We start from the raw sequence: 10,822 nt of genomic DNA, 5'->3' as shown, positions 1-10,822 counted from the left end.
CCCTACATTATCAGGTATATGTTTGAGATAAATTACTATAGCTACAGTGGAAAAGGATAAATTGATATTGATTATGTCTGATGTGATGAATGTGCAAACTTAATGTTTAGAGAACTTTATTGATTAAATTTTAAAGAACTTTGCTGACTAAGGAATTGCATAACATTTGAGATAAAGCTGGCCTGATACTTATGGGTGCGATATATGCCATCATACTGCAGCATGACATATCATCCAATTATCAAAGGTTTTCTAGACTGAAGGAGTACTTCTGAGATGTTTTAGACAGCAAAATTGCAGCCTAATGGTTGATTGAGTTTGCTGAACAATGGATTGCTTCTGAAGAATAGAAGCTTTCATGTTCCCTGAACTTAGTCCCATGTAGTTTTTGCAAATTCACATTCCTTTAATTTATTATAGCATCATGTGTGTCTCACATCTTTTGTTAAAATGTGCAGTTTTTCCCGTTAATGCTGAAACTGATTGCATGGAATGGAGAGAAGTAAGTCCAATGTTGTTGTGTAGTGTCTGTTTTAGTTGTCTGTTAGAACTTGTTGGGGGCATATGACCTTTATGATATGCCATCACTGGTTTGGATATGTTTGCTTTTGCAACCGAGTGTGCCTTTTTTACTGTAATCTTTTGTTCTTTTGCTATTAATACTTTTCTTTGCCATGCAGACTAGAAAATTTGTTCCTGAGAGTTTTCTCAGGACTCATCTCTCCTGGATCCTTCATTCCCCTGTTTCCATCGCTGGTAGACTTACCTAGTAAGTTCATTTTTCATTGTTTTATGATATCTGCCTTATGCTTTGGTGGTGCCTTCATTTGGACTTCAGAAGTTGGAGTGCTTCATGTAGAGACCTTATGATCCATTCCCGCATTCTAAATCTGGCCTTTAAAGTCTCAATGCCACTAGAACTTTAGAACTAGAGTTTGGAGCTCTATAGTTTCATCCATACTGCAATCCAAAATTTCTAAATGGATAAACAACGAAGATGTGGTAATTCTTGCCTGTTAAGCTCACCACCAATGGAGGTTCTTGTTTCAAGTACTTGTCTGCATTCTCATGCCCAAACTTTAAGCTGAAATGAACATCTCTGTTTTATTCTTCCCCTCCTTTCTCATGCATGAGTAAGTGTTTGAGTACTTTGCAGATGCGGAATCTTAATTATCCCCCACTTGCTTGCTTTCTGCAAGAATTCTTTGAAAGTTTTGAGAACACCATTATCATTCCTCTGCTAGCAACAGCTATTTTTCAATTATTTATTGGTTATGTTTTTACATTGTGACATCTTTCTGTGTCTTTACTAGTATTGGTTGTGGCACTGGAGAAGGTAGAAAGAAGTTCAGGGTCACTTGTCGGAAGCAGCATAGCTTCAATTCAGAAAAGTGCTGCTCCTGAGGTCTTTATGCAACTTCTAGAAACCATACCGGTTAAAGTTTTTGCTCTTCATTACTGATGCTTACTCATTGAATACAGATGCTGCTTGCTCTGATGGATGAGGCATATACTGGCTCAACTATAGGAGATGGAGGTGCAGATTCTGAATCTGAAGATAGCACTCCTATCGCTGTAGCTGACCCTCTCTTTCTTGATATCCTCAAGGATGAGAATGATGGTCTTGCTGTATGTCCTTTCTGTACAGTTGGTAGCTAACACTATACAGTATGATGGATGGATATAGTGTAGCATAATAGGGGCTCGATTGTTATGGCTTTTCCATCATATTGTTTCACTGTATTTGGTTGCCCGTGTATATTACTCCCATTCTCCCATATGTATGGATCTAGATCGTCGCAGCATAGAGTTTGGAAAATCGAAATTCTACGAATTTTTCGACTATTGTCCTAAACTAGTGGTTGAGAGTTACTGGTCCTATGTTATTCAGCTTTAGGAGGTAGGGTATTCTGGGAAAAAGATCCATTTTAAAATATGACCCCTTATTATGGGAATTTGGACTGAGAGTATTAAATATTCATTATTTCATAAATGCACATCATGCCGAGGGCCATGCCTTAGCACATGTTTATAGGATTCATGCTTTCTGTATTAGGTTCTCTTTTGTTCTCGTCACTTTTTTACAAGTCAAGGTTCATGGGCAAATCTTGTTTCTAAAATGGTCAGGCAATTTGTTTTAGTGCTACCCTTGAACTGGCTGTGATCTAGAGCAGTTACTACTTCTTAAAACTTTTTGTATAATTTTCAGCTCATGCGTATAATATCTATTTATATCATTGTTTATTGATCTGATTTCTCTTAGGAGTATGTGTAGGTGATTTTATGTGGTGATCCAACAAATTGGGAGAAATGGCGTCGGTTATTTAGGTTGAGTTACCTGGAAACTTACGTTTCATATCTATGTAATGTTTCAGGAACGTCATTGGACCTCTCCTGCAATGGCTGCAGCTTTGCAGGCAGTCATAAATGCCCCTTTGTCCAAAAGACTGAAGGAAGCACTCAAAATGGCACCCAAGCTTCTCGATTCTTATTTCACCTTAGCAGTACATGATGGCAATGATTGTATGTGTACACTGGTTCTCATTATTGTTTTCAGTTGAAATAGAACATAACTGAAGCTGCTGCATACATCTCAGCGGAAGTGTTTTTGCTGGACATCTGGTTGATTCTGATATATCTTTGTGCCAGCTCTAATATGTGCTTTGATTCCTCTGATTATGGCAAGATATTCCACTTTATTTCCAGACAAAATTTTCTCATATGAGGTAATTTTATTTTTTATCTTTTATTTACATTTCTTCTGAATGGGAGGTACCCCATTCTGTTCCTTTAAAGAGAACGAATTGGTTCATTATTACAGTTACCTGTATTAGGGAATTCAATGCTTTTGCAACCTGTTTTTGTTTTGTCTTTTTTATGCATGTAATTTTAGGGGCTACTATTGGTAGCATTTCTTACACCTCCTTTATAAGGCATATATCCACATGCACATGTCAAACAAGAATCAATTTTCTCGTTATGTGCCACGTGCTACTTGTTCCCCCCGGTTTTGCCCCCAAGATTCTCTCTCCTTCTCTCTCTCAGTCTCCACACACACACAAGCGCCTTTTCAGTTATATGATACTGATTTTAAGTTGAACTCTTTTACTTTATCCATCGAATATTATATGACTTAATCGCATGATGCAACTGATGTACAAATGCAGGTTCAGAAGAGGCTCTTAGAATTCATGCTTGCTGCCTTCCATCGATCGCCTCATTTCATAGCACTTCTTAAGGTAATTTCAAGTCAAATTTTGCTTTGATTTTCATCACCTCCATTTTGAATTTAGCATTGACCATTGCAATATGTACTGGAGACGATTTGAGGCAATCAAATAATGTTGCAATCTGTTTTATATTTGATAGCTGCACTTGAACATCATTCTGGGTTGTGTCATCTAGTCTAGCATTATATCATTCCACGTTGGGAGATTATCGTAATTGCTTTTGCAGAATAGAGGTTAGATACTAGCCTGAGCAAATAACACTTAGTGAAAACATTATGACCAAGAATTTCTCTCCATATCTAGATACGTCTATTCACTGAACACCATTATAGCATTAGAGCCGGACGCCGGTAATTTTCGTCCACTTACACTAAACATATTATATATATATATATATAAGGATGAATATGCATATCTGCATTTTTCATATGCAGACATAGTTTTCTTGGAAAGATGGATAATCATATCTGCTTGATGTCAAAACCTCATTATTGTGGCAATGTAGCAACATGTCCTTACCCAGCCAAGTTGGTCTGGAACCTTTTTTTGTCAGTTAGTAATGTTGCTTCCATGGCATGCTAAATGTTAAGAAATTTGGCGGAATTCTGTTCTTCACTTGTAACAATGATGATATATTTTGCTTATCTTTTATACAAGGGATGTATAACTCTGTATCTTGCTGCAGAAGCCAATTGTAGACAGGCTTGGAGAAGCTTATGACAACTCTGCAAAGGTCCAACCAAGCAAGCCCCTCTGCTCTGTAAATAAATGTGATTAACTCCTGCAACGACAAATTTCTACTGAACATCTCTTCTTCCTGCACAGACTGAACTGGCATTACAGCTCTGTTGGGCGATTGGGGAGTATGGAGGTGGTGGTGGGTCTCATAAAGATGCAGCTCGTGAACTTTTTGAGAGTCTGGAATTACTTCTATATGAAAATCTTGCTTCAAGGTATTTTAGGATTTCCCAAATGCAGGTATATTATGTGTTGAATTTTGGTTTTGGCACTAATATCCTGATTCTCATATTGTCCTTATTACTTTGTGGTGAAGTCGCTTGGGGTTAGGTAAAGCAGCCCATGTTTCTGGCAGCTCAAGTTTCAGAAAATCGTCTCAGTCAAGGCTCCTCTGTTTTGTGGTGACTGCAATAGCCAAACTTGCCACTTATCATCGTGAATTACTACCAAGGGCTCGTGTGTCCCTGGCGAAGGTCGGAATTGTTGGAAATTTTTACATAATTATTGTTTTTAAGTTTTTGCGCTGCCAGCTTTCAGGGCTAGGGTTTGTTAGACACGTTTCATTAAGGTTCCCACAAACACAAAGCATATGTGCATATAACTAGCCTTAGGCAGTCAACTATAGCTTCGGCCTTTTACATAGCCCTGATGTGTGAGTAATTTGGCATAATTATCTCAGGTGGCTCGTTCGCGAATTTCAGATGCGAGGGTGTGGAAACGTGCTCAGGATTATTTGGGTTTAATGAGTGAGCCTGCAATATGTTTGTCAGTCTTGGGCCCTTCCAACCCCTCAACTGAAGTCATGCAATACCCAGGCACCGTCAATTGGAGCGAAGGCCATAAGAAAATGATTGCTCATGTTCCATTCTACATCCTGGGCAGCCAAGAAGGTAACCAGCGTTCTGCAAAATGTGTCTCAATTTCTTAATTTTACAATTTTAATGTCTTTACAGAGAATGACACTCTTTTCCTTCTGGGCAGGTCCTCCTTCCCATGATTTTTCGTTTTTGGATATTCTTCCAAGGGAGTAGGTTTCTTTTCCGGTCTTCATCTGCATATGCCAGTGAGCTGATATCCGTTGCGATTTCACATGAAAATATTGGGGGCAAAGACACAACTTACATGTCTACCATTCGAGCTTCACAGAGTAACCTGTTTGGGCAAATCAGTGGAGTTTGGACCATATTCACATTTCCAATTACAACCAGTTATTTTCTCAACTCTATTTTGCTGATCACCATTTTCACAGTATTCCCAGATATGAATTCCCTGCAATATAACACAGAAAAAGCTTGAGTATGCCTGGATTGTTAACATATGGAAATGTACAACACTTATCCTTGTTTACAAAAAATTTGATGCAATTACTATACAATGGATCTGCCTGTCGAGTTCCCATGGTTAATTTGATCTCACGTCAGTTTGTTTTCTTGGTAAGATTGCAAACTTTGTTGCTTTACCCAATAGATATATATAAGGTCTTATTCCTCAAATTAAGCTTAAGAAATTGTTCACATTGTTATTGCATTCCTTTTCAGGAAGTAACTCTTGAAAATATTTTAAGAGATTCTCTCTCGAAACGTGTTAAAATTAACAATGCGACTGGACTAATGTTAAGTTGTTGGGTGAGCTGGCATCTCATATAAAGAAAACATGTTAAGAATTTCAAATGTTAAAATACTATCTTTATTTCCCACTATTTTCTAAGAGAAGATGTGAATTCATTTGATCGTGATGACTCCCAAAGCATTCCCAGATTTGGGCAGGAGGGCTGTCCAAATCCGGGAAACTGTTTCTTTCATGAGTCTGTAAGCTGTCAACACTGACTGTGGAGGCAGTTCTTCAGGCGTCGTCAGCTGTTCATCCATGATCTGGAACCCAATTGTCAGGATAGTATTCTGAGTTGCAGCATCGTCATCTGGCGACCCTTCTGGTAAAACTGCAAAACCTGAAGGGAGTATGGCCACTGAATCTGCACATCCACCTTGCAATATATGATGCATTGCAGGAACGTCTACTGGAGCGTACACAATGTAGAAGGCAGTCGAGTCACTGAAACTTTCTTGCAGGTATGTGATCTCTCTTCTATTTGATGAACCCTGCTAATTTTATAGCAAGAATTTATCAACCGTTGGTTGATTTAGAGAAAGATAAGGAATTAATTACCTCTACTGAAATGACTGAAATGCAATCTGTGGAGTTACGAGCTGAAGACATTCGTATGACGTCTTGAATTTCCAGGCCATGAGAAAGAACATCCCACTGCATTGTGTCTACAGTTTATACTGCGAATATGCATGAAAAAGAACAGGAAAATGTTGTTAAAAATGTACCTTATTTCTGTTATACCCAGAATGAAGAAAACTGAATACGTCATTCTGCTTCACAGGGAGCCAAACTGAAGTCGCTACGGTCACTGTTACACCACGAGGGATCTGTGGATCGTCCAGGTTAAAGCTGGTCTTAATCAAGATTTCTTCTGCTCCAGGTACCGGCAACGGTCTCCATACACTTTCTACATTTGAGCATATGTTGGAATTAAATTGTCTGACCATTCTCTGTGCCAACTTCAATAAACCAGTCCTAGCAGCTCCAAACCCTGCAAAGCAGTACCATATTGAAAACATATAAATTTTCTTGGAAAAAGGGACTAAAATTAGCTGACCTTCATTATTAGTTAACATGTAATTAAGGGACTCATTTTCTGCCTCTAGAGTCGCAATCCGGTCGCATTCCCTCTCTAACGATGATACCCAGCGTTTTGCGCTGAATGCAAAACCTGACTTGAGTATTCCCCTAAACATATAGTTAACCACACTGTTACTTTCTGCATTGTGCTCCACCCAAGTGACCTGGAGATTTCAAGATGATTTTGAACATCGGTCTGAACTTTTTGAATATGAGTGTATATTTTGAGAAATAATGGTTGCAGTTTTTACCGTTGATAATCCATCTTGAAGGACTTGAATTACACACCCTGATGGCTTTCTTTGGCACGTTACTGCCGGACTAGGGAAAATAGTCTCTAAAGAAACGTCGGCTACCACCCAAGTATCGATATCTATCTGCCTTGAGCATCTGACGAAATATATTTCCCGAGTCTTGACAAGAGGAGAAGGGACATGAAATTCTGCCACCATCTGCATATGAATTTAACTTGCATTCTTTAGCGTATGTACAATTAAGAACCGGCATTTGTTTGATTGAACAGATAAAGTACTAATAATGTGATAGAGAAGAGCTGAAATGATTATTGATACTCGCAACATATGCTATATGCTAATGATTCATGCAACATCTATATATGCATATGCATATGCATATATGTAAATTTGTACCACTTGCAAGGTTCCATTCGGGTTCTCCTGGTTTCCGGTGGACAGAACTTCAAGAATTTTGGCATTCGAGACAATGTTTGAGAATGTTGCTGACCACTTGTCCTGTTCACAGAAAATGAAAATAGGTCGTTGCAGTAAGCGCATACCAATAAAACTATGATACATGGGTATTCTCTTGCAATGTCAAAGTGAGAACACTCACGACATCCATGAACATATTCACAAGGCCAACTGGATTACTGAAAACAACTCCAATGGCCCTGGAAGCTTCGGAATCTACATTGGTTGTTCTATATGAAGACATGCACACGTTTTCAGATGAGCAGCATTCGATTTTTTCATTAAGGTTGGGGAGATCTGACGGTTCTGCTTCTGTAATCACTCTGATAATTTCCTCCAGAGTTGGATCAAGGGACACAAATCTTCGCCTGTATTCTGATACATTCAGAACCTCAGAGCCCTTGTCAATATCGAATAACCACAAGGGTTCTCGTTCTAGGGCCATTAGCCTCAGCTCTTCACTTGCAGCAACTGCAAGGTCGATAATTTTCATCTTGTGTACGTCTGCGCAAGCTGAGATCGACACCAGGAGATCACTGGCCCGTTGGATATCAGTCTTTGCATGATCATAGTTAAGAAACGACTCAAAATTTGCACAGATCCCATGGTAAGCTTGATCATGGATTGGAAGGCTTGAGGGCGCAAAGATCTCAGCTGCCCTGCTGATTTTACACTGTAGTTCACATAAAAAGTAGCATTTTCAGATCATTTACTCTTCTCATCCAGTGATTGATAATTCATCACTAAACCACATTACATAAAATAAACACGAGATACATCCATTAATAGTTATCAGCAAAAGAAATAGCGAACCAAAGAGGTCAATATACTCATCAAGAGAACGTTTTCACTTGAACGTGTACACCACTTGTTCATAAATTTCCCCTCTTCTCAATTCCGTCAAAAAACCATAGTACCAGTTGTCAAAGCTGTCGATGAAACTTACAAGAAAGATTAATTCCCTCGAACAGTCTTTTCAGTACCGAGCACATAATGCAATAATGATTGGCACACATCGGTATATTAACTCTGTCAGATTCAGTGAACATCTGAAGTATTGTTAGTGAAATGTAGCATTCACTTCACCTAATGGTGGTAACTTGATTTCCATAAAATTGATGTGTGTTTATGGGCACTGCCCCAATGAAAATGGTGAAAAGCCAGAGAGATCATTTTCATGACAAAGAAAGAATACAATGAAGAAAGTCCCCACAACATTCATCATTACCTTTGGATCATCATCAGTACCATTATTGCGGCTTAATCCTAACCTGTCACCCTCCGCCATCTTCATATCCTGGACCTACCCATCAAAACAAACCATACCACCTGAATTAACATTCATTTCACAATACATACATATACATATATATATATATATATTTAAATCAAGTCTGATCACATCCAATCAATCACATTATCGATATTATTATCACCACATTGTTCGAGTCCTATCAAAATAGGTACATAAATGCGTACCTGAGTGTTGAGTTCCTGTATTTGTGTACACAATTCATATTGGGTTTTGAGTTCCTTCATGATGAGAGACTGATTCTTGAAAGAATGCAATCAGGGTGGGCTAAGTGACAGTAAATCTACGTAACTGTGAGATGATAGGATTAGGGTTGGTCAAGGGTGGATGGATTTGATATGTTAGTGTAGCATGTCACCCGGGTGGTTAGTTAAGTAGGATAGGAGGATATCAACTTTCGAAAATCAATAGCATATTCCCTCTGACCTATGTACATGTATATTCGAATTAGATTTAGTCGAATTAAATTAATAATATAACAAGTATGATATTTTTTTATATAATTTGTTATTTTTAAAAATTATACATCAATTACACCAATAATATATTACACTTATTATATAATTAATTTAAATTCAACCAAACTTGATTTAGATTAAAATTTACTGTATCTCTATACCCAACTTCATAGTACTTTTCTTTTCTTATTAATCGTGAGAGTATGATCTGACGTGTGTGTGAAAAGACAAACATTCTTATAAATCAAAATTGAATAATTAATTTACAAAACTACATCAAAAGAAAACTTTTTTTCTAACAAAGAAATAGAATTGCATCAATCTTGTTACAATACGAAAATACGAAGTATTGTACATTTTGGTTCGATTAATTCTCGTACATCACAACAAATACAAGATCAAGAATCCATCAAATAAGCTAGCACTGTTATGTCAAAATGGACTGTGTCCAATACTTTTGGTTGATTTGTACCTTGTTATAATTATAGATTGTTCTTTTGATGCCTTCAATTTTTTTATGTCGTAATTTTAATTTTAGTTTTTTATATATGAATAATAAAAATTTAATTATTGAACTATGGTATGGCGGGCGGCGATCAGCCCCATACCAAATACAAGAACAAGAACGCGGCCGACCGTACATCTGCACGTGGTGCCATGTGCACGCAGCAGACAAACTTTTTGAAACCACACGTGTCTGATTGCCACATCATCCCACCCATGTCATCTTATCTTTTTTCTTTCGGTTATATTATCTTTTTGTTATTATTATTATTTTATGACAATTTTACTCCCTTCTCTTAAGATTTGATGCAATTAGACGTAAATTTTCTATGGTTTGCAAAATTATATTTAGCAATCATGATGTTTGCTTCTGTCAAATAAATAAGTCTTTTCGTTAGTGAAAATTCACTAAATTTGTTGATATTAACAAAAAAAACTGAATAAAAAGTGACATTTATCTTTAATGGATCTTATAGCAGGTCAAATAATTTTTTCAGAACTAAATTATTCTTATAACAGTGAAGATATATCTCTTCACATGCATTAATGCGTGAAAATATATGAGGATAATTTGGTCATAAAAGATTTATTTAACTTGCAATAAATTAGTAATAAGTCAATCGATGGTAACTATATATTTTTAAGCGCAATTATTGGAGGGAGCAGAACAATTATTGGAGCCTCCTAATCCCATCAAAAATACAAAGTGGACTAAACCACCTCTCATAATTAAACTACGACTCTCATACTTTAGACGATTGAAATTTTTAATAATGAAATTAATCAATTTCACTTAAAATTATGTTTTTTTAATTAATAATTGTTGAACATTATTTTTTAAGAAAAGAATCTAACATAGAAAAATGGCAATCCTTATTTTTTTCAAAAAATTAATAATAATAATAAAAAGAAGCAGCTCAATTAATTTGATGAAATTAAAGTGGAAAGTAGCATATATATATATATGTGTGTGTATGTATGTATACCTAAATTCCGGAAAGAAATAATAAATAAATAGGTTTGACTCTTGCAGTATTCATGTCAGGCTTTATAACATCACTTCCTCCATGTTTTCTTCCAAATCATTCCCATCTTTTCTTTTCTTTTTTAATTAAAGAAACAAAAGGTGAAATTGCCGGCTAATTGTTATCATCATCATTAATAACTTTATTTAATTACTAC

General features: G+C 36.7%; 2 protein-coding genes across 3 annotated transcripts in view; one reads left to right on the top strand and one right to left on the bottom strand.

The window, feature by feature from the left end:
* LOC105174836 (AP-5 complex subunit zeta-1) overlaps positions 1–5,362 on the top strand; it is a gene marked incomplete in the record, with an annotated part of 7,415 nt that extends 2,053 nt beyond the window's left edge. Inside the window, 12 exon segments of the mRNA XM_020698295.1 lie at positions 459–502; positions 681–769; positions 1,314–1,405; positions 1,483–1,629; positions 2,376–2,523; positions 2,650–2,726; positions 3,168–3,239; positions 3,916–3,963; positions 4,056–4,183; positions 4,285–4,441; positions 4,648–4,858; positions 4,950–5,362. Of these exon segments, the coding sequence (XP_020553954.1) occupies positions 459–502; positions 681–769; positions 1,314–1,405; positions 1,483–1,629; positions 2,376–2,523; positions 2,650–2,726; positions 3,168–3,239; positions 3,916–3,963; positions 4,056–4,183; positions 4,285–4,441; positions 4,648–4,858; positions 4,950–4,999 (1,263 nt within the window).
* On the bottom strand, positions 5,587–8,995 carry LOC105175143 (homeobox-leucine zipper protein PROTODERMAL FACTOR 2-like). Of its 2 annotated transcripts, XM_020698294.1 has the most exons (9): positions 8,846–8,995; positions 8,595–8,669; positions 7,509–8,039; positions 7,307–7,408; positions 6,908–7,108; positions 6,634–6,820; positions 6,302–6,567; positions 6,135–6,230; positions 5,587–6,067 (listed from the first exon to the last, which is right to left on the bottom strand). In XM_020698294.1, exons 1-9 carry the CDS (start codon positions 8,903–8,905, stop codon positions 5,690–5,692), a joined length of 1,896 nt encoding a protein of 631 aa, XP_020553953.1. In that variant the 5' UTR covers positions 8,906–8,995; the 3' UTR covers positions 5,587–5,689. The 2 variants fall into 2 exon arrangements, with proteins under 2 accessions (XP_020553953.1, XP_011095790.1); XM_011097488.2 differs by having other exon boundaries at positions 6,302–6,820; positions 8,846–8,994.

The sequence above is a fragment of the Sesamum indicum genome, linkage group LG12, assembly GCF_000512975.1.
Source record: "Sesamum indicum cultivar Zhongzhi No. 13 linkage group LG12, S_indicum_v1.0, whole genome shotgun sequence".
Lineage (NCBI taxonomy): Eukaryota > Viridiplantae > Streptophyta > Magnoliopsida > Lamiales > Pedaliaceae > Sesamum > Sesamum indicum.
The sequence above is the reverse complement of the archived record's forward strand: the minus strand, read 5'-3'. Positions and strand labels throughout refer to the sequence as shown.

Coding starts and splice junctions, on each gene's coding strand:
- LOC105175143 (XM_011097488.2), bottom strand. CDS start 8,905: ATGAAGGAACTCAAAACCCAATATGAATTGTGTACACAAATACAGGAA. Junction 8,670..8,845: donor TACAGGAACTCAACACTCAG/GTACGCATTTAT, acceptor TTTGATGGGTAG/GTCCAGGATATGAAGATGGC. Junction 6,231..6,301: donor CTGGGTATAACAGAAATAAG/GTACATTTTTAA, acceptor GACACAATGCAG/TGGGATGTTCTTTCTCATGG.